The sequence below is a fragment of the Excalfactoria chinensis genome, chromosome 1 (genome assembly GCF_039878825.1).
Source record: "Excalfactoria chinensis isolate bCotChi1 chromosome 1, bCotChi1.hap2, whole genome shotgun sequence".
Lineage (NCBI taxonomy): Eukaryota > Metazoa > Chordata > Aves > Galliformes > Phasianidae > Excalfactoria > Excalfactoria chinensis.
This window is the reverse complement of record NC_092825.1, coordinates 79,951,560-79,973,780: the sequence shown is the minus strand read 5'-3', so window position 1 is coordinate 79,973,780 and position 22,221 is coordinate 79,951,560. Positions and strand designations below refer to the sequence as shown.

General features: G+C 44.8%; 1 protein-coding gene and 10 non-coding genes across 11 annotated transcripts; 4 read left to right on the top strand and 7 right to left on the bottom strand.

Annotated features, from left to right (window-relative positions):
• Positions 1-41: 41 nt before the first annotated feature.
• TRNAD-GUC (transfer RNA aspartic acid (anticodon GUC)) lies at positions 42-113 on the bottom strand. Its single transcript has one exon. It is a non-coding gene; the product is annotated as a tRNA-Asp (tRNA).
• Positions 114-436: 323 nt separating this feature from the next.
• Positions 437-510, bottom strand: TRNAI-AAU (transfer RNA isoleucine (anticodon AAU)). Its single transcript has one exon. It is a non-coding gene; the product is annotated as a tRNA-Ile (tRNA).
• Positions 511-688: 178 nt separating this feature from the next.
• On the bottom strand, positions 689-760 carry TRNAD-GUC (transfer RNA aspartic acid (anticodon GUC)). Its single transcript has one exon. It is a non-coding gene; the product is annotated as a tRNA-Asp (tRNA).
• Positions 761-1,752: 992 nt separating this feature from the next.
• Positions 1,753-1,824, top strand: TRNAD-GUC (transfer RNA aspartic acid (anticodon GUC)). The gene has a single exon. It is a non-coding gene; the product is annotated as a tRNA-Asp (tRNA).
• A 134-nt stretch (positions 1,825-1,958) lies between these two features.
• Positions 1,959-2,030, top strand: TRNAH-GUG (transfer RNA histidin (anticodon GUG)). Its single transcript has one exon. It is a non-coding gene; the product is annotated as a tRNA-His (tRNA).
• Positions 2,031-2,273: 243 nt separating this feature from the next.
• TRNAI-AAU (transfer RNA isoleucine (anticodon AAU)) lies at positions 2,274-2,347 on the bottom strand. The gene has a single exon. It is a non-coding gene; the product is annotated as a tRNA-Ile (tRNA).
• A 216-nt stretch (positions 2,348-2,563) lies between these two features.
• Positions 2,564-2,645, top strand: TRNAS-AGA (transfer RNA serine (anticodon AGA)). Its single transcript has one exon. It is a non-coding gene; the product is annotated as a tRNA-Ser (tRNA).
• Positions 2,646-2,918: 273 nt separating this feature from the next.
• TRNAT-AGU (transfer RNA threonine (anticodon AGU)) lies at positions 2,919-2,992 on the top strand. The gene has a single exon. It is a non-coding gene; the product is annotated as a tRNA-Thr (tRNA).
• A 189-nt stretch (positions 2,993-3,181) lies between these two features.
• TRNAI-AAU (transfer RNA isoleucine (anticodon AAU)) lies at positions 3,182-3,255 on the bottom strand. Its single transcript has one exon. It is a non-coding gene; the product is annotated as a tRNA-Ile (tRNA).
• Positions 3,256-3,613: 358 nt separating this feature from the next.
• Positions 3,614-3,696, bottom strand: TRNAL-CAG (transfer RNA leucine (anticodon CAG)). Its single transcript has one exon. It is a non-coding gene; the product is annotated as a tRNA-Leu (tRNA).
• Positions 3,697-4,921: 1,225 nt separating this feature from the next.
• Positions 4,922-21,895, bottom strand: TTF2 (transcription termination factor 2). Its single transcript, XM_072337981.1, has 23 exons — positions 21,851-21,895; positions 21,656-21,767; positions 21,333-21,419; positions 20,783-20,849; positions 19,309-20,280; positions 18,428-18,554; positions 17,590-17,778; positions 17,200-17,357; positions 17,002-17,083; positions 16,619-16,732; positions 15,790-15,940; positions 15,072-15,177; positions 14,630-14,820; positions 13,707-13,860; positions 12,893-12,984; positions 11,944-12,026; positions 11,200-11,339; positions 10,320-10,490; positions 9,801-9,859; positions 8,808-8,961; positions 7,165-7,247; positions 6,080-6,154; positions 4,922-5,323 (listed from the first exon to the last, which is right to left on the bottom strand). The coding sequence occupies exons 1-23, from the start codon at positions 21,876-21,878 to the stop codon at positions 5,182-5,184; spliced, it is 3,537 nt and encodes a 1,178-aa protein (XP_072194082.1). The 5' UTR covers positions 21,879-21,895; the 3' UTR covers positions 4,922-5,181.
• Positions 21,896-22,221: the final 326 nt, after the last annotated feature.

Here is a 22,221-nt window from a genome sequence, read left to right as displayed (position 1 = left end):
AGAAAAGCTAAAAGCTGCCCTGCGGGAAAAAAAACAGTAGTCTCCCCGTCGGGGAATCGAACCCCGGTCTCCCGCGTGACAGGCGGGGATACTCACCACTATACTAACGAGGAGTAGTTAACAGCAGCCGCTCCCGCTGGCACATCCTATGACGTCAGCGCTTCCGAGCCGTGAGGTGGCACAATGGGTTCCGTGCAGGTTTGACCCTAAACTGACCCAGCTGGTTATTCCGGCCCTGCGGGACTGATGGCCACTCTCACATCTCAGCCGGATGGCCGTCCCGGACCTGCTGCTTTTTCTCTCCATTCTGCAAAGAAACACCTTGCGCAGGAAGCATGCATACTTCTCCGTAGGGAAACGTTATAACGTGTGTTGCAGTTCTTCCTCAGTAATCAATGAAATCCAACAAAACCATCTTCAGCATCAAAATACTAGCTGGCCCGTACGGGGATCGAACCCGCGACCTTGGCGTTATTAGCACCACGCTCTAACCAACTGAGCTAACCGGCCCCTGTAGTCAACTATTTTGTTGCATCCACAGCTCAGCGGCCCTTCCGAGGCCCGGTGAGGGAGAAAGCAAAATGTCCCAAAAACCTGATATTTGCACCTCTCGCTGCTACGCGCGGCATAAAGTCCCTTCACAATTACTCGTGGGGCACTACATTGCAGGACCAAAACGTAAAGCCATCTCCCCGTCGGGGAATCGAACCCCGGTCTCCCGCGTGACAGGCGGGGATACTCACCACTATACTAACGAGGAACTGGGCACGCTCACAGCCGTCCTGCCAGCCTGCCACAAGAAGCCCGCGAAAGCAGCCCGATGTGTGAGGAGATCCCGCTAACCTTGAGGGGACGCAAATGGCCGCCCTCTTTGTGCCAGCCTCCGTGGGAAACCAGGGATCCCTCCCAGCTGGAAAGAAAGCCGCTTAGACAACGTGTACAAACAAAACGCTGGGAAAACAGACAGGAAATAGGTTGGAATCCCTTCCACCTTGTGGAAAATTAGTAGTGAAGGAGGCCGTCACCAAACTCCAGCCCTTAGCTTCATCAGCTGGTGGTATGAGTGCAAAGCTGGGTCCCTCACCCATCTTCTTTCCCACCAGTATCGCCTACCATTAAATGTGATAATACAAATAACACATTTAGGAGGCAAAAGAAAGATAGAAGTTGCACAGAGAAAGCACACAACTGCGTCACAGCTGTTCACTCAAAACCAGATGACTGCCATGAGGAATCACAGAATGGCCTGGGTTGAAAAGGACCACAATGGCCATGTAATTCCAACCCCTGCTATATGCAGGGTCACCAACCAGCAGCCCAGGCTGCCCAGAGCCACATCCAGCCTGGCCTTGAATGCCTTCAGGGATGGGGCATCCACAATGTCCTTGAGCAACCTGTTCCAGTGCATCACCACCCTCTGAGTGAAAAGCTTCTTCCTAATATCCAACCTAAACGTCCCCTGTCTCAGTTTAAATCCATTCCCCCTTGTCCTATCACTATCTTCCCTTGTAAACAATCTTTCCCCCTCCTGTTCATACACTCCCTTCAAGTATCGGAAGGCCACAGTGAGGTCTCCCCAGAATCTCCTCTTTGAGGATACAGCCACAGATCTGGAGTGAGAAGAGATGAAGAACCTGCACGTCACAATCTCCTCAGCCGTCTCACAAGCAGCCAAACGGCAGCCCGGCAACGCAGCTGCCGCCCTTCCGCGTCCTCACGGCACTCGGAATGCGAGGCGCACCATCAGTTCTCTCCTCGTTAGTATAGTGGTGAGTATCCCCGCCTGTCACGCGGGAGACCGGGGTTCGATTCCCCGACGGGGAGACAGCGTTGCCGTTTTGCATCCCGCTACCCTTTTGATCCCTGCTGCTCACAGCGCGTCCCGCCGGCGGCGGCGCTGGAGGCAGATGGCGGCACAGCGCCACAGCGTGTGCGGCGGTGGCGCCGGGCACAAAGAGGCCGTGATCGTATAGTGGTCAGTACTCTGCGTTGTGGCCGCAGCAACCTCGGTTCGAATCCGAGTCACGGCAGAAAAAAAGCTGCATTTTTTCTTTTGTTGTTGTTTTTTTTTCTTCCTTTCCGTATGTTATTTTTGTATATATTTTCGTGCCGAGCCAGTGGCTGGGACGAGCTGCACGCTCCCTTCGGCTGGCTGGGCGGGACGCAGCTGGCGAGCTCTGGGCCGGCGCCGCCCGGGGTTGGTGGTTTCTGACAGGAAACGCGAAAGCAGGAGGAAAAAAAAAAGCAAACAAACAAAAGTGAAACCGTCGTAGTGGCCCGTACGGGGATCGAACCCGCGACCTTGGCGTTATTAGCACCACGCTCTAACCAACTGAGCTAACCGGCCCACCGAACGGCCTCGCCCCACGCCCCCAACCGCCGGCCTCACACGCCGTTCCCCCGCTCCCCGGCCCACACACGGCGCGTTTCCACGGGCTGCCGACGGCTCGGGGCCGCCGGAGGGCTCGGTGCCATCGGGGTAAGGGCCGGGGCTGCACGCGGTAGCGGAGACACGGTGCGGAGCCGCGCTCAATTGCGGGAGGCCAAAATGGCGCAGTGTGCGGTAGTCGTGGCCGAGTGGTTAAGGCGATGGACTAGAAATCCATTGGGGTCCCCCCGCGCAGGTTCGAATCCTGCCGACTACGGAGCCTTTATTTTTCCACCCAGCGGCGCCGCCGCCTTCCTTCGCGCACCGCTCGGTATCTTTCTTTATTTATTTTCCCGCATCTCTCCTACAAACGTTTTCTCTCCGAAGTGGGAGAGTTACGGCCGGCCCACCCCGAAAGGCGTCTCGAAGCACGGCACCCTGCTCTTTGCGATGCCCCCCCTTTCTCCGCGCCCGTCCCGCGGGCCCCTCCCCCACAACCGCACCGCGGCCCATTTGGGCGGGGCGCGGCCCACACGGTGGCGGCCTACCCGGCGCCGTGGCTTAGCTGGTTAAAGCGCCTGTCTAGTAAACAGGAGATCCTGGGTTCGAATCCCAGCGGTGCCTGTGGGGGCAGCGGTTTTTTGTCGCCGAAGATAACCGCTGACGGCCGCCGCCTGTTGTGCACCTGGCAGAGCGGCTGAGGTGCCTACCCGGGTCTCACCTCGGGGGTGTCCCTCACTTTCTACCAGCGTGCCGATGTTTTGACTTGTATTAATAAAAAAAAAAACTCCCACAAGGTTTCAAAACGCTAGCTGGCCCGTACGGGGATCGAACCCGCGACCTTGGCGTTATTAGCACCACGCTCTAACCAACTGAGCTAACCGGCCACGTTGATTCCCCACTCAACGCCGCCTCCAATCCCGCTCTCCAGCTCGGGCCCTGGTGTCTCCGCGCCCACCGCCGCAGTCCCTCGGGCGGTCGGGCAGCACCTTGCCCACGGCAGGAACAAAAGCTCAGCCATAACGTGTTTCTTCGGCGAAGCGTCCTCCCTGCCCCACCCGCTCGCCGCACTGCGAAATGCCCTCTTCGCAACCCCCTTGGGGTTCGGTTGTGCCTTCCCTGCCCTCCGGTGCCTTCCGCCCGTCCTCCGTATCGGCGCGGTCTCGCGGCCCCACAACCGAGCGCCCGCGGAGCAAAGGGGAAAAAAAGAAACAAAAAAGAAACCCAAAACTAGCAGAAAACGGTTGTCAGGAGTGGGATTCGAACCCACGCCTCCAGGGGAGACTGCGACCTGAACGCAGCGCCTTAGACCGCTCGGCCATCCTGACGCGCTGACGGCACGCTCCAGCCGGCCCACCTCGGCCCTGCCCGACCCCATCGCCTCGCCGCCTCGATTCCTTCTGCCCTGGGGGCCGGTGGGCAAACGTTTCTGTTAGAGCCTCTGGCCTTCTTGCAGTCACTGCGAGGATACGAGCTCAGTTCAGACAGGTATGTAAGAAAGGGAGAAGTGATAACCCAAGTTCTACTCGTGTAAACTTCCAACTCAAAATGGTTTTGGAAAGTTAGTCCACAGTCTTCCTGTTTTGTTGAGCTGAATGTATGTTCTGGTATTCAAAGGCCCCAGCAAGGCAGGGAACTCTCAGGAACAATGCTGAGCCATACATGAATGAATAATCAATTGGAAAGCAGAATATATTGTAGTTACAAAGAAGGGGGAGATGGGAGCAGGGAAATTTTGCTACCAATGAAGAATATTTGCATAGAATTATCAGTCAGCTGCACATATTGCTTCTGATATGACATACAGGATTTGAAAATCATCTCCAACTGAATAACTAAAAAGCAGCACTTAAGAAAGAATAAATCCGTGTTGAATAAATCCATGAGGTGAGATGTAGCAGGATAAGGTTTTTACACAGAGAGTGGTGATGCACTGGAACAGGTTGCCCAAGGAGGCTGTGGATGCCCCATCCCTGAGGCATTCAAGGCCAGGCTGGATGTGGCTCTGGGCAGCTTGGGCTGCTGGTTGGTGACCCTGGACATAGCAGGGGATTGGAACTACGTGATCATTGTGGTCCTTTTCAACCCAGGCCATTCTGTGATTCTATGGAATGAAAGGTTTGCACTGAGAAACCTCACTCTATTTAATACTTAGAATAATGAAATAATCAGAAACTCAGGATGTTTTCTGTCTCATAGAAACATAAGAGAAACCCACTCCTCTGCTTGAATAAACATTTTGAGCACAGTAGAGAAACTGCATCTTCACTTAGATATAAAAAGCCCTTATGAGAAGCAAAAATGAAAAAAAGTATTCCCCTACATCCTTCATTTTGTTACTGGCACATTCCAAAGCTGCTATCATCTGTCCTTACTATTATCCTCAAAATGACTTTCTTTTCCCCCTGATTTCTTCAAGCCAACCCAGCTTGCTTGCTTTCTGATCTTGCCTCCCTCACACTCATCTCTCTCACTGTGTCCTTTGGGACTTTCGGACAGTTCCGCCTGTCTTGAAGAGGAAAGAAAGTTTTCTAACTAAAAAACACACAGGAATCCAAGAAAAATGCAAATGTTTGCTTTTAATATTTTCCTAAAAGTGTTTAAAAATAGCTTAATTTATATCAATTTTATTAACTTTTGGATACACAATCTCATTTTTGAACTACATTACCAATGTTGGCAACCTTTCTTTTTTTCTAGAACGGTTATAAAATGTAGTTATTTGTTTAAAATAACTGCCTTAACACAGCAGTCCTGTCTGCTCAGTTACCTGAAGGTATCATATCACTTTCCAGTTCTATTGCAAAGGACAATTAGATGCCAAAGAGATTTTTGAGGTCAGCCAGAGTGAGCTTGGAGGTTTCCCCTTTGCCTGCCAGCACCTGTTGGGCGAGACCTTTCTTCCTGGTCTGGAGTTGTACGATCTTTTCTTCTACCGTTCCTTCACAGACAAACCTGAAAATCCAAAGCCACATCACATCAACTGCTAGGAAAAGAATTACAGCTTATAGATGTATAGAATGTCCACAAGTTTGTCTCAAATATTAATGGCTTAGTATGTGACTGACAAAAATAGACCTGTCCACCAAAAATAGCAGTTCCCACATAGACATTACAGCATTTCAAATCTGATGTAATTTAAGCCTCAACAACTTTGTCCATCTGAAGCAACAGTAAGTTGGTGATAAATTCCCATCATGGTGGTTTGATAACAGATGCCACCTATTACACTAAAAGCATTATACACAAATCAGTGTCTCAGATTTCAGTTGCTTTGAATTGGCTGTGTGTTCACAATAACAGAGCTATCTTTCCCTACCTTAACCTTACAGATACTGCAGCTTTTTTTCTATAAGCCAACCTTGTTACTTGTTAGAAGCGCTCTATATGTTACTTATATTAGACAGGTCCAGGCTTAGGAAGCATGGTGGCTACCTCTGGAATAGCAATTTAAGAAACATCAAGAAGCATCTTCAAGTGCTTATTGCCATGAGATTCCCAACCATCCTACAATGCTTAGTTATAGAACTGCATTCTCCAAGACAATGTGCACTTTCTCTGAGTGCCCAACTCACAGTCCCACTGTCTGACTTTGTGCCCAGCCTCACATAAGGGAACCAGCCTCAAAAGAAAGGGGTGCTGTTTCACAAGCTAAAGCCAGACATGACAGTGCATGACTAGCAGCTCCATTTACTGCTGAGAGGTCCAGACCTGTGTATCACAACATCCTTCCGCTGCCCCACACGGTAAATGCGGTCGCAGGCCTGTTCCTCGAGTGCAGGATTCCTGCAAGAAAAGAAACAGCTCACATAAGCCCCTGAGCTGTGTTCAGGAATTACTGAAATACTGGTGCCTTTACATTGCTCTCTTTTTACTACCACCAGAGCCTTCTGTTTCCTTCCTTTGTAGAACTACAGCCTCCTCCCAGCTTACCTCATATTGCTTTACTAGCAATATGCATCCAACACTATTTCCTTCGCAGGTTACCCAGTAACCAGGAAGGTTACTTTACTTCCCAGAGAAGTAACCTGCTGCAACTCCACATAAAATCAGCCATCTGAATTAAACCAGTGTTCCATACAGCCCCTCACTTCTGACTAATAGTTAATGCTGACAGGAAGCCGAGTAGCTGCTGAGCCAAGAGTGAAGCAGGAAGGCAAATCCCCTGAAAAAGGCTTTTGCTCAAAAATATTACATATTACATACTACATAAGAAATGGCTGGTATGCAGAGGGAGTCGCTTCCTTATCGTAGAAATATCTCCTTAATGCAATCCGATAGCTAGATTACGTAGAAAAGCAAGTTAGCTTGCTTTGGAGGTTCCCACTCACAAATGGGTAGTAAAAAATAGAACTAAATAAAATGTAGTTCTGAATGACGATGGACAGCATAAATATCAGGAGCTCATATGTACTGTTTTCATAGCTCTGTAAAACCCAATGTACGCTAGCTATGCTTACCGATGATTCTCAAGACAATCTTATTTATTTCAATACAAATTCCCTGTAGGCATTACTGCACCTTTATTTATTGGCTTCTTGAAATTAAAGCCAGGGATTTTTGCCCAGCAGGACTGTACTTTGTGGCTGTGAGCACTGGGTAGACAAATCCGAGATAGAGTATTTTGGAAGAAGGCCGTAGTAAAACACTTCTCTACAACTTAATCATTAGCCCTTACACTCAGCTGAACAATTCCTTCCTACTCAGCTGTATCAGAAGTCACAACACACGTGGTATGGAAGAAAGCAGCGTGCCCTACATACTTCCACATAGATGGAAATCTTAGTTTTCTTTACCAGTGCATATCAAGAAGAAACAGGTGGTTTCCTCCAGTCAAGTTCAGGCCAACGCCTCCAGCCAGCAAAGAGACCAACATCACCTTCAAAGGCCAAAACAGAGATAAGAGAAAATTAATGCTTCATATATGCCACATTAATTTGAAATAAAGTCCATACCAAAGGATCTGTTTATCCTATTTATACATATATATCTATATATCTATTTATTATGTGTCTGGAAGCCTGCCAGATATTACTTAATGAGGCACAGAAGGCTGGACACTGAAGTTAGGGCTCTAAGAGAGACAAGCTTGACATTCCATATCTATTATACTGACAAATGTTTAAGGACTAGAGAAAGAACTGCAAAGTTCATTGTCTCTCTATGCCCCACTTAAGTGACTGGCCTTTCTGATGACAACAGCCTGTTGCCAACAGTGGCACCAATTAGCACTGGCTATGAATTAAGAATCAGGATTACTTAAAACACAAGCAAGTGGACTGAAATGGCCTGCCACTCATTTCACATTGCTTACACATAACCTAATGCTTAGAAAAAGATGAGTAGCTGGGAAGAAAGGGAAGACAACAGGTGATCAATCGAGAGAAGATTCTTGTACAGCAAGAAAAGAAGTGAATTTGTTAAGTACAGAGCTATTTGTTATATATTTTTATTGCTAAATTTCTTAGTATGTTAAAAACACTGATCTTGTTTAAGAACTTAGCTACTCATATAGCTCGTACAAGTTGTCTTTTGTTTACGTTCGAATCCAGAAGGAGAAAGATGCTTTCCAGATAGCAATTTGTTTTCCAGATTTCTTAAACAAGCTAATGCATCACTTACTCCCCTCCCAGTCACAGATCTGCCCTTGGAAGAGGCAGCCTGTCCTGCCTAAATTACAGCAATGTCAGTGTTTAGATCAAAGTGTACCACTATGAATAATGAATTTGGATTCAGACTTCTTTAGATGTTTGGCAAGATTCCTTCTCTTGGCAAAAACAAACTAGGAACTATTTTCATGGACAGAACTGTAGTTCACTAGCATTAAAAAAAAAAAACAACAAAATATTTGACAGTGAAAGAAGTTACAGCGAGGTCACCTTATTTTGAAATCCCACCCCAATTCCTATCTCCCTGTTCTTATCCTGGGGTGAGATATGTTCTTCTTAACCTGCCTTCATTCACAGTTTGAACTGTCATCCTCTCTTCTCAAAAAAGATTCTAGCCTGGCACAAGGTATCTGCAGTGCTGCAGAACAGCAAGACAATCTTACAGGTTCCTTGGCAAGCAGGGGATATAAAGAAAGAGAAATCCTCCAGTGCAGCGACAGGAGTTGGAAACACCCAATCTGTTCTGAGTGGAGCTAGTTGGCCCCATAGCTTATACACTACATCTTTTGAAAACACTGAAGATTTGGACAGCCTTTGTACTAATTTCTAAGTCAGATGTCCAGTTCAGAACAGTTAACATCCAAAGGAACTTCCCACAACTGCTCCTAGTCAAGAATTCTACATATGTTTTTTTACAGCTACCCCTTTCCCTGTTGATCTTGACATCTAGATTCTAAATGAAAGCAGTGGCAGTAAATGAAATCATGAAGTCACCTATTGTAACTGCTCATAACAGTACCAGCAACTGCTTCCCTGCTGTGATTTCATACCTGAGGCCCTTTGGGATTGTTATTGAACTCTTCTACCACATCCATTCTCTGTTTAGGATTAACAGAGCCATCCAGTATTGAATACTTCAGCCCTAGTCTCTGGAGGTGCACAGCCACAACTTTCAGCATGCTTGTCCACTGAGACACAACAACACTGGAGAAAGAGAACAAGGAGTTTAGAAGAGATCCTATGTGTAGTCTGAGAGCTTGGTTACTGCAGTGTCTCACCCAAGAGGACAGTGAGACAGGCACTATTCCCAATTGCAATCTGGACGCAGAAGTCCCCTCCCAGTTCAGAAATAGATTCACTATTAAGTTTAGTGACACAATCTGCTGCACAGGGCTAATAACCAACAAACTTGAGTCAAAGTAACTCTATTTTCACCACTGTTTTTGGATTTTACATTGCCAGCCACCAATCTCAAATTGTAGCATTTTCTACCAAACTTGGATTTCTCAAGGTCTCTCTCTCTCTCCCCACATTCTTTGGATTAAACACTAGGGAAGGCGGTCATCGTTCACTAAGTTTTTTCTGAGAGAATGGAATTAATGTTGGTGTTCTCATTCTTTTGGTAGGAATAATCTTTTGAAGAGAGCTTGCGCCCCCCAGGCCCTGTACATAATGACACAACTGTTACTACTTTCCAGCCACATATCTCTAAGTGCATTCAACACCGCTTACCAAAAACAATCACAAAGCCCCAGGAGCAGGACCAAATTCTTCTCAATCCTATTTTAGGAGGAAAAGAGTCTGCTTGGGCCTCAAAGCTCAATATTCCTCACGCACTCCCCTGCTACGTTTACACTACTCTACTTCTTAACTTGCTCTCTTACATTTTATTAGATTTTTCTCAATCATCTTTCATATGTTGTAGTAGCTTCCCCATTTCACCGTTCCTGGAGTCTGTATTCAATTGTTTTAAACTACAAACGCTGTCAAAAGACATGCTTCTCTCAGTCAATGAGACTTAATAAAAGGGGACATCTACAAACCTTTTCTGAGACTCTGAGTGACTCTGAATAGTTTTCAGTTCAGCTAAGAGGTGAGATACCTGCAAGAAAAAAGAATATGTCTGCTCGGTATCATAACCTAGGTCGTGCTTAACTATTCTTCACGAAACAGAAAGTGATCAAAATAGCTCTTCACCTCTATCTTTTACCATGCTCAGACTTTCAAGATACATTCATAATTGTAAGTAAGAAACGGAGTCATACAAACACATTTTACAAAGTCCAGCATTTCTGTGAGAAGTTACTGCAACCTCTCCTCATGCTCTGCACAAGCACCACGCTCACACCTAACCATTTTCTAGCCTGTTATGAATCCAGTGCTCAAGATTTTCACTGATGTTTTATCAGCATCAAGTTCTCATAGCTTTAATAGAGATGCAAACTTGTGATTACACCTAAACTGTCAGCTTTGCAATTAGCAACGTGTGACAATTCATTAACAGTTTAAAAGGAGAAGTTCTGAAACCAAGCTTCTCAAGGGAGGCCAGAAGATCAGAATACCTTGGTGCTCTCCTTGGTGATTTCAAAGAGATCTGTTTTAAAAGCTGTGCCATTGAGGTAGACTGTTGACTTGGAATCAGGAGTCTGAAGCTCAGACAGGGTCAAAGCACCAAGTTGCTCCTCAATGGAGAGAGAAAGGCCTTCACTGGTCAAATTAACTTGGTCTAGAGCCTGCAAGAAAAATGCAATATAGTAAGAGATGTCAGCCAAGCCAGAGATCAAGCTCAGTGCTTCTCTACAGTCTGTGCAATGTCTGCTGAGGTCAACAAGTTGGAAAGGAGCTATGTTACACAATATGGATACAACACCATAAAGAAACATTATCCTCATATTCCAGCCCAAGTAGGATTTGTAGGGCAAGTATATGAGGCCAGCCATCTTCTGTGATCTGGTCTCAGAATCATCCCACATCACTCAAGATTTGTTAGGGGATAAATCTATGCTCTTTCTCTAGGAATCTGGATTTACTCGGCAGCTGCTTTATACTGCAGAGTAACAAGCTTCTGAAAGATCAGTCTCCTTAATGCGAGGTAACTTCAGTCAAGGCACTTACTGAACTCAGTCACACACAAGCCATTGATAAAGGCTGTACTTGTGGACTTAAACACTTTTCAAGATTTGGTTAAGATCAAGACTTATCCTTTGCCATTAAAAGCCTATTTATTTATTTATTTGATGTGAATAAAGCTATTTCCAGAGCCACAGCTTCCCCTCACAGGTCATACTGGGAAACTCTCTAAGGTGTACACTCACCCTACTGAATGTGTCCATTCATAAACCCCTAGGTAAGTGATCCAACAGTGTTAAAAAGTTCACTGCATTACACAAACGCTTGAATAAACCCCTCCACACCACCACTATTGCAACACAATGCAATTACCACTTTCAGTAAGGAGAGATGGCAGCAGCACTGACGGAGCCTCAACAGCATAGACAAGACATGGGCAGTACTTGAGACTTGGGAAGCACTTTGAGAGCTTGCTAGGAATTCCTTCTGACTGCAGCCAAAATCTTGTGCAACTGCCAAGGAAGGAACAGAGAACAACAAGAGATCTTGGAGGCACTTCCAAGCACTGCCCAGCAAGCATTTTTAACCAGCACACAAACAAACACTTGATTTAACACGGGTACTCAATCTCCCTTAAAAAAGCAAAACTAACAAAGAAACAAACAAAACCAGATGACAACACAAATCAAAATATTACATTTCTTATACTGACACTTCTTGTCTGGGCAATCACACCTTTATTTCAGAAGGAGAGCCAGGGAAGTTAAGAAAATTTCCCAGAGCCACAAAAGTGGGAACAGACCATTGGAATACCAACAAACTTTGATAATTGCTTTGGTATCCCTTGATTCATACCTTCCTTTATTACCCACAGCCAATGGACAGACTGGCAGATTCTTCAATAACTAAAAAGGACTTCCCTGAAAGCTAAGCAGGAGGAGGTGTCACAGGGGCTTCAAGCCCCAAGCCAGATTCTTTACAAGAGCATGGAAGCAGCTAAACATTTTCCTAAGAATGTCTAAATCTTGATGCCCCATGGGGCCAGGTTTGTTCCTCACTAACTGTGCACTTAAGAGTTACTTCTGCAATTATTTTCATGGGAGAGCATGCTCAAACCTCTCTCAAATGGGTTATTCCCAGCATGCTCTTTGCCTTCATTTTTCTGCTCTTGCCGCTTTAGGTAGGACTGTAGCGTTGACCTGGAAAAATAAGATAAAGACTGTGGAATTTACAGCAAGAAAAAAGGCAAGAGGCACTTGAGCTTAACAAGCAAGCTGATGGTGAATTAAGGAGCGTTTCTTTAATTATTTACTTTCTCATACTCCCTTAAACAAAACTCGGACTTCAGGAGTGTATATTAACAAGATCATAGTATCATAGTATCGTGCGAGTTGGAAGGGACCTTAGAGATCATTGAGTCCAACCCCCGGGATTCGAGCCCTCTGTGCAGCAGCGCGGCAGTTTTACCACTTGCGCCACAGGGGGGATTCGAACCTAGGCCCCTGGTGTTGCAAGCGGCAGTTCTTCAAACGTGCTTTTGGAAAGCATAAGGTTAGTAAGTCTGATTATCAGAATACCCTGAGTATAACAAGAGCCATGGCCCAGTGGACAGCACTCTTCATAAAAATACAAAAGGATATCTTTAATTACACAGTTACAAGGAAAGAAGACTACAGTAGCACTGGTGAAAGAGACCCCCATGAGAACACAAGGTGCTGCTGGTTTGCTTTACAGCCACCTAGAGAGGCCAGCATAACTTCAGACCATATAATATCACAAGGTACAGAAGACAAATTGTCTTCTACACAGGTGCTGGGACATCACTGTTTAAGAATTACTGTCACAGTTCCAAGTGCTCCTCCATGGCAGGAGGGCTGGAACCACATTTTCTTTTCCAATGAAAACTATTCTGCAATTCTACTCTTGACTAATAGTCAGAAATGGGGAAAGAATAGTCTGAGCTTGTCCAAAAGATTTTCTCATCTAAAATGGATTAACCATTCTAATTTTTCATATCAGTAAGAAACAAAATCACAACGTATTGTATTTCTTTTCACATTCATACCTGGATCTTGCAAAGATCACATTGTATACGGACTGCTCCTCTGCTGAAAGTTTTAACTGATGCAACTGCATGCTACGTTGTGGCAAAGATACCTGAAGATAGACAGCACCAGATATACATTTGCAACAATATCTTATACAGCATCACAAAAACCAGTGTCCCAATATTTAACATAGTATTCAATGTCTCTAATGAAAAAAACAGCTATCTATGAAGTCATTTATATTAATGAATTATGACACAACACAGACATGCACAGAATTCCGAGTAACCTGGTTAACACTCAGGATGAAAATCTTTATTCCAAGTCATATCAAAAGGCACGAAAACTACGGATAGGCTGCTGTATAGCTATGACTGAGGAATTAATTTACTGCACTGCCAAAGTAGCTTCTCAGCTTCCCATTCAGAATCAGACAGTAAGCAAAACTATAACCTATAACTCAGATTAACAGAATAGGAATAATTAAGGAATAATGGAGAAAGCCAATGCCCCAGTACACACCAAACCCATTTCACACTGCAGTTTTAATTCAGAGATTTGGCTCAGAGACCTACATTAGCTCACTATTATGTGGATGTCTACTTGCAATTGCTTGACACATTCTCTTCTGCATTTGATTTATAACTAAAAGGTTTCATTTTCCCATATATCTCTGCATTCTGGATAAGCAGACAGCATCCCACAGGGATTTATTCCTCTTGCTCAAGAAAGTGCAGCAGACAGGAAAACCCACCCATTAGCAAACATATGCATGTGAAGAGTTAACTGGCTGCTGCAAGGAAAGTGATGAGATGATTGTCTAGGTCTTACCAAGGGCTTTCCAGTTGAATCCAGCTGGTCCTTAGTTCTCCGTAATAAGAGGCTCCTAGTTAAAAGGCTTAGTCTATCTCCTCCCTTCCTAGTGTTGTTATCTACCTGGTATTTCCACACCTTGTACTCATCAAAAGGAGAGCAACGTAGGAACCTAAAACAGAAGGTAAAGAAACTTCATACCAAGCTCTTCAGTTACTCCTGAGCGACCAAAACAAAATTCCTTGTTATTTAAAGCAAACGATTTCTAATTCAGCAAGAAGCAACCAAACACTTCCATTTCAATGACATCTATAACTTGTTTGGTCAAAGGCCTGACCATCACTAGCATAGCAAAAGTTCTGATTCTGTACCCATAACATCCTCTTAGCCCATTATGACTCAAACAACGCACACCAAGAAGCACATCCACTTGCCAAAAAGCCTCCCCATTTGTTAATTCCAAATTTCGTACCTCTTAATTGAAAATTAATTTCAACTCTCCAAAATTAATTTTAAGTGCAAGTTTTCTGGTTCTCCAATACCATTTACTTTTTCTCCTCAGCAACAAGGGAACATAGAGTTTAACCTGTTGATCATTTGCTTAGAGAAGCCAGTTTTCCACTTAATAGCATATCTCTCTTTAAAGACTTATTAGGAACAAGTATTACTGCACAAAAATTCTGATCATTAACATTGGTTTTGTGGATATTCTCCTTGAAAACATAGGAGATCTTAAGTAATTTTCCCTTTTTCTTCCATGAAAGCAGAATAGTTTCACACAGCAGTAGGCACATGGGTTGGTTCATTTACATCCTGTGCCTCACTATCCCTTTTACCTCAGGGATCACTCCAACATAGAAACAACTTCAGCACTTTGTCAATGAAGAATCACTGGAACTGGAGCCCTATCTGTGTGCCTCACATACAGTCAGTTTCCTCACCTCAGAAGAGAGTACATGTCCAACAAGTTGTTCTGTATTGGTGTTCCAGTGACAGCCCATCTGGCACCAGCTCTCAGCTTGCACACAGCTATGGAGGTTTGAACCTTTGGATTTTTAATAGTGTGAGCTTCATCCAATATAACTCGAGCCCAAGCTACTCTGAGCAGAGGGGAACAGGGAGATGACCCGCTCTGAAAGAAAAAGACTATTTTTAACATAGAGCAATAACCTTACTAGGCAATCTAAAGTGCCTCTCTGCACCTCACAATACTTTCTCTCATGACTTTGTTTTTATTGCGCAATCACAATAGTATACTTATGGAAAAATGATTCTTGTCCTTTGCTCATTGTAGCATTGGGTGCTCCCTGAAACAATAACATTGTGTATCACCTCAAAACAGAAAGATTAGGACAATCTTTTATCAACAACATGGCTTCTCACCCCCACTTCATGGTCCTTAGCAGGGAATTCCCCCTCCTCTTTGCTCGTAGGAACCTCCTTAGAGATAAGGCTGTAGGTTGTGACAACAACATCATATTCAGAGAGCCTGCATCAAGGAACAGTAAGAATCAGAAGCAAGAATGAATGAAGAATCCATTTTGCAAAGCTCAAGGTTTAAGAACAACATGGTTCTACAAGAGCTATATGCAATTCTATAGAAGACTGAACTTCACTGCAGGAATGCCAGACGGTCTCCATTATCTCAGGTCTCACTAGACACTGAATGTAGATACATAAATTCAAGAAGGCAGTAAGAGACAAAGAATCCACACCACATGTGAATGTGGTATGCAGAAAAGCTGCTCAGAATAGCCTGAAGTGGTATAGAAAATTTTCAGGTGTACACATAAAGATGATAATATAACTACAAAGCACAAGTGTGGAAGAAACTGCTACTTATTCTCTGCAAGCAAGAGATGTGCATTAAAAGACATACACTGTTTTTGTTATCAGGAGTAATAACAGCCTGCACCAGAACCACCTGGCATGGGTATAGGTTGTAAAGGCTTTGCTATGTAAAATATGATGGCAGACAGCAGCCTGACCCTTTTAGGTTCTTCCAACATTTTACCACCAATGAATTTCAACTCTGATGTACATAATCTCTTGTTAAGTTGTATTTAACTTTTCTTGGTCATGTTTACAATTTAGCACTTACACCTCTGCATGTTTATCTCTGTTTGGCCCATGGTACAAGTAGACCCTCAGTTTTCCAAAGGCCACACGTCTGTCAATCTCTTTCTTCCAGTGATGGATCAAGGATGCAGGACAAACAATCAAAGTGCCGCATGAAGGGATAACAGTAGAATCTGCAAGAAAATATTGCAGGCAGGTTCTAGCATCTTCACATCATTCCACAGAAACAAAACTTCCAACAGTCACAACAGTTAAGAAAACTGGACTGACGTCACCATTTGGAGCCACGTTTAAAAGAAAAAGGAAACTTTCAAACACAAAGAAAGCATCCCGAGTCATTGCATGAATATGGGGACAGTGACAGGTTGTTGACACAGAAGCAATAACTTTTCTTAAAAACAAACACCCAAACAAAAAACTCTGTATCTCTGCGAACAAAGAAATAATCTTGCGAAGAGAAGGAAAAAAGATCAGTCACAGAGGGGTGAGGAGTCACTTAAGCCCTCACGCTAAGAAAATGATGCAAACATCCAGTATTTTTTCAATACTGCATATGCAGGTTTTACCTGATTTGGTGAAATAACCAACAAAAATGCTTGCAGTATATAAAGTAATGAGCTGGAAAATCCTACACTCACTCAATCACTTGCCACTGAGCTAGCAAAAGGCTTTGCAAGGGACTACAGTAAAAATTACTCCCAATGGGATGCTCCTACAGAAGGGAAGTAAACGCAGACAGCTTATTGGTTTAGTAGGCTTTAACCTACAAAAATTACAACCAGAATGCTTTATGCATTTCAAATGGCATTATATCAGAACGCATGTATTGTACAATATAAATGATTCTGTACCGTTTCTGGACAGCCACATTTCTAACTTCTTGCTTCCCTTCTCTGCCTTCATCTGCTTCTGGGTCAGAATTAGAGCAATCATCGTTAGAGTCTTCCCCAGGCCCATGTCATCCGCTGGAAAGAGAGACATGCACGTTACAATGACCAACAGAAATGTGCCTGCCTAACTCACATCTACGCTGAAGTAACTACCAGAGCAGCAAACGCCCTGGCAATACTGAAAACAAAAATACACGTCTATTTCAGGATATAATACAGTAATGGGTTAATAGTCCCTCTATGCATCTACAAAATAACTATCAGTTTCAGAATAAGTTACATGTCAAGTTTTTGCTGTTCTATCTCTTCTCCTCAAAAAGGTACTTTCCCATTCTGTCACTCACCCAGAATTCCTCCACATGGCTTTTGACTCTCTCTCCAAAGCAGCCATGCAAGTGCTTGCCTCTGGTGCAGCAGCAATGGAACCTGAGAGGATGAGACAGAATTAGAAGACAACACCTTGAGAAGTTCAGACGCTTCTGCTTCCTGTAGCAAATCATCCAGCTGAGCTGCCCTACTACAATCCATCCTTGCCAACTCACTTTCAAACCGGAGGGATCCTCAGCTACCGTCTGCTCTGTTGGACAGGATTCTAGACATTTGTGAAGATGATTAATAGCATCATTTGTTGCACTGTGCACAGCCTTAATTCGGTTTTCTGTCATTCTTCCTCCATACAGATTCTGCACACCAGAGTTCACTGAAAAGATAAAGTATTATATATGAAGTGTTTTTTAGAAAGCTAACTCTCCCTTGGAGGTTTTTCATCTCAAGCATTTATTGCAGTAGCTTAGCTACAGATGCCCAGGGCAAAATATGCAACTCATGCTAACAAAAAAGGTTTAGAAACTGTTACATACACACAGTTGGCGGGATTCTGTCAGGCCTAGTCCTTGTCAGAGTTCTTTAATGAATAGGCTTTCAATACTTACTTCCAAAACCATGGCCAAAATATTCACTGGAACCCAAGGTCGCAGCAGAGGGGTGACTGTGTGAGCTTGAAGAGGTCCCTGCCTTATGATCCCCAAGAGGCAGCGGTGTTATCAGCTTCGTACCACCTGGTCTGCTGAACGAGTTAGGCAAAGGTTCCTCACAACAGCCACTGCTTGAACTGTTCTCCCCTTAAGAAAGGAATTGCAGGGTGAAAAGGTTGCACAATGGAGCTCATAGCCTTGCTTTACAGCCCAAAGAAGGGTCTTCATTTAGCCCAATGGCTTGCAAAAGGTTAACTCGCCACAGTGATCTAACAGCAAGGTAGTGGGTTAGCACACTGGCTGAGCCACCACAGCTGTTCACATGCATGCTCTTAGCCTGGTCCTGCTAGACAGCCAATGCAGTTCAGCTCAGGCCTCAGTGTATAGTTTATACAAACACAGCGAGCTTTGCAACTGTGATCAGATTAACGCCTACATAAGGTCAGTTCTGCACAATGTTTCCAGTGTTCCACAGTTCCTGTCAGAAACATCTTTCAAAACCAAATGGCTCAAGAAATCTGACTCGTTCCCTCCCTTGGAAGAATTGGAGAAGAATCCTGCTTTAAATCAGATCTTGCACAAGGCATTGCGACTGCTTGTTGTCTGGAGTAACCAGAAGTTGCTTATCTTGCTCACGTTAATTTTTATGTCCAGACACAGATTCCAAAACCAACCTCCTACATAAGCAGCATAACTCCACACTGCAACAAAGTTGAAGTTAAACCCTACCTGCCCAGTTCTCAGAGAAACAAAACATTTTGCAAAGTTTTTTTGGGGAAAAAAAAAGTAGCCTTACCTTTTTCTGTAGTATCTGTCGTTGAAATGTTAAGAGCACTGAGTGCAGCTTCCAAATCCTGTACTTGCTTTACTAACCGTTGCCCTTTATCTGGCAGCACCTGAATGTTCACTGTAGCCAAGGTACTCTGCAAAGGAAAACAAACAACAACAAAAATGAACCCCAAACCTGAATGTGCTTTACCAAGCCTTCTGCCAAGTAGGGAACAATCAAGGTTCAGAAACATTCATCCTCTACCGCAGTAATTCCTACTTGAATGCAGTTCTACAACCTCCAAAAGCATTTACATGCCATTTAGTGCAATTAAATGGTATTTTTAGCAGAAGGGAAATTAGCCATTCGTATACTTCAGAAAAGATGGAAGGATGCAGGGATCATAGTCCTACAAAACAGGATGACCAGGTAATCAAGTAGCTCGGATGATCTTAACATCTCACAAAGCATCCAGCATCCAAACTACTTGCACATCTCTATACAGACAGAAAGCTTATTTAATCTTAGTGCAGGTTTTCGTGGCTACATCACTCTTCCTACACAAGCCCATGAGAAACAAAAACATTATTGAAAAAGTCTAAGCTGGCTGCACAGTTACATCTTACACAAACTAAATATAAGGCACACACAAACTCAGGCAAGTTAAAATTAAGCACATCTAAATGCAGATGGTTACATTAGGGGTCAGTGTCTCATAAGTGGCTTAAAAAAAAAAAACTGGCATGTTTTTTTTATTCCCCTCCCTATGGCCCATTCTCTCACACGCTCCAAATATTTCAGCAGTTCTACTCTGTTGGGATATAATATTACAATTGCCGTCGCAAGTGAAGGAAGTCAACTTGAGTAGAAAACAAAACAACGTAAGGAATAAGAGGTAAATGAGTTACCTTCTTCTGCCTCAGCTGGATTTCCAGATGGTTACGAAGAGCCTTAGGGTCTTGTGGTCCTTCCATGTGAAGCGATGCTGCAGCTCCTAGCAAAGACATCTCCTGGGTACTCTTCCCTGATGCTCCTGCAGGAGCCACGCTTGGTTGCAAAGCCTCAACTGATTTCTCAGGTTCACCTTCATCCGATGAGGAATAAACAAGTACTGCTTCATCACTGTCACTGTCAGAAACTTCATCAGCAGGCTGTTCCAGACTTGGCCTGACTTGTGTCTTGAATGGTGCTGCTGTTGCTCCTTGCTTTGGTAGAGCACACTGTGATGCCACTTGTGGTACTGTTGTGGAAGTCGCGTTTTCTTTGGGCATTGGTTTCATCTCTCCATTCTTCCCACCAGTGCATTCTTTCTCTCTGTTTTTCCTATCCCCACAGTTTTTTAAGCTTTTATCCTTATACTTCTCTTTCTCTGGACACTTGCTATTTGTATTCTGCTTTTCAAAACTGACTGGGAGGAGTTCAGCTCTGCCATCTGGCTCTTTCTCCACACATTCAGATTTCTTGGATTCCCTGCCACTTCCTCCGTACTTCTCTTTATCCTCATGGCTGTTTTTCCCTTTCCAAGTCTCAGGAGGACAAAGTTGAGATTTGGATACTGTGCTTTCCTTAAGTTCTGGACCACTGCTGCGCCCCTTGGATTGTTCCTTTTCAGTTTTCAGCCCTTCTAGATGTTCCTTTTCTGTGGAGGACCCAGAGCTGGACTTCTTTTCTTTATGTGACTCCACCACATTATCCTTCTCCGCTTCGACTCCTTTTGCTTTACTTTCCCCTCCACTGCCTTGCTTAATTTCTTTCCAGGATGATGCTTCACAATTTTTGTCTATCACTTTGAATGGATTTCTTTGGCCACTGGGATTGAAGACAGGTGCCGCCTTCGGCTGCGATTCTAACTTTTTCGATGCTTTGGCAGCTTTTGAATCCTGCAATACACATAAGTAGCTAAGTGCTAATACGCCAGTAATAAAGCTAGTTAACTAGACACACAATCCAGTTACTTCAAGCAAGGCTTCATTCTCTACAAACATCATCTTTCCTACAATTTAGCAGGGGCAGGATAAACATTTTGCAAGGAAAAAAAGAGACAACATTGCTGTTTTCCTGCTCCCTCAGCTATTCCCATGGCTTCTGGGGATCAAGTCCTAACAGCGCTATTCTCAGGAAAGGAGGATGGCTGGAAAGCAAACCCAAAGGTTATTTTTGTGGGGTTTTTTGTTTGGTTGGTTGCTTTGGAAGACTGGAGAACACTGATTACTTCCCACAATTTAGCAGTCAGAAGTCTCAAATGGAGGACAACAGACCAATAAGGTTTTCTACTGGCAAACACAAAGTCTCTCACTATGTGATCTCGGAGGCAATTATAGCAGTTAGAATGAAGTCATGCTGGAATAAGGTGACACTGCGATATAAAGGAAACACTCATACCTGCCATGGCACACTTCCACACCATTTCTTCCCATTCAACTTACTGTTAACGCATCGGTAAAACAACCTACAAAAGAATAAAGCAAGATTTGAAGTGAAAGTGCCATTAGAGGAGCCCTATCTGTTCCTTAAAAACTGGTGTGGCACTGAAAACGTTATTGGATCTGAGCTTCACATCCAGACTTGTGCATACCAAACTCATGAATGATGGTAACAAAGCTTGCTACCCAATTATTATTCTCTGAATATACTTCCTTAGGATATGGGGGGGTTGTTTTGTATCACAGAATGGCTTAGCTTGGAAGGGGCCTTAAAGATCATCAAGCTTTAACCCCCTGCCACGGGAAGGTTTGCCACCTGCCAGATCAGGCTGCCCGGGACCCCATTCACTAATAAAAAACCTGAGCATTTTGAAAAGACTAAGCAAAGGCCTCAAGACCTGAGGCCATTTTTTAGCTGTAGAAGGGATGTGCAGGTCAGCCATCCCTGTGCAGTTCCAGACATCCACATCTGTACGGCCAATTTTGACCTCTCACTCATAGGAACTTACTGGTACTCATCTTTGAGCTGCTGCTGAACCAGGATTTGCAGCTCCACCATGTACCCCTCATGGACCAAACAGTACGAAGGAGGAACACTGAAACGAGGAAAAGAAAAATAAACACAAGCCACCAAAGGCGCAGCGACAGCCCAAAGACTGCCTTGGGACAAAACACTCGGAGAACCTTCTCAAAGACCATTTAGCAAAGAAAATAAAGCCCAGAACTCCTGACACGACGCCCAATGTCCCTGAAGTCAACATCCAAAGCCCTCCAGCTCACTCAGCCCCTCGGTCCCTCCTCGGTCCCTCCCGCCCTCGGGCCCCGCACGCACTCAGCCGGCAGGACGAAGCCGCACGGCGCCGGGGCCTGCGTCCCGCAGACGTAAAAGCTCTTCCCCTTGTTGGGGCCATCGCGGACGCCGGTCTTCAGAAGGCAGAGGGAGCCTGCAGGGGGTTGAAGAGCGACACGAATTAGACACGACAACGACAACCTGCCCGCAAACTCGCCCTACCCCGCCGCCCCTCACCGTGCTCCGCGCACACAACCGCCTCCATCGCCGCACAACTGCCCCGCCCCCTCCCTGCAAACCGACCAATCACACCGAGAGTCTGCGGATGGACCGCCCAATCGGGACGGAACAGCCAATCGCCTCGGCGCTTTGACTTCTCTCCGCCCCTCGCTCCGTTCCTCTTTTCGACAGGGCGGGAGGAGGCGGCACTGCTATTGGCTGACGCGGACAAGGGGGCGGGACTGCCGGCACCCCTACGGTCGCCTCAGGCGCTCCAGCTCTCGAAAAGCCGCCTGCTTTTCACTTGGGTGTCCACAATTGCGAGCATTTAAAGGAAGGAGGCCCCGATTTACGCCTCTCAGCTGAGAAAGCTGTCTTACTGTTAAGCT

Bases quoted from the DNA above. Each gene is read 5' to 3' on its own strand.
- TTF2 (XM_072337981.1), bottom strand. From the start codon at position 21,878: ATGGAGGCGGTTGTGTGCGCGGAGCACG. The intron at 21,420-21,655 runs GTGCGTGCGGGG...TCCTCGTTTCAG, and splicing joins GGCTTCGTCCTGCCGGCTGA to TGTTCCTCCTTCGTACTGTT. The intron at 18,555-19,308 runs GTAACTCATTTA...TTTCCTTTGCAG, and splicing joins TCCAGCTGAGGCAGAAGAAG to AGTACCTTGGCTACAGTGAA.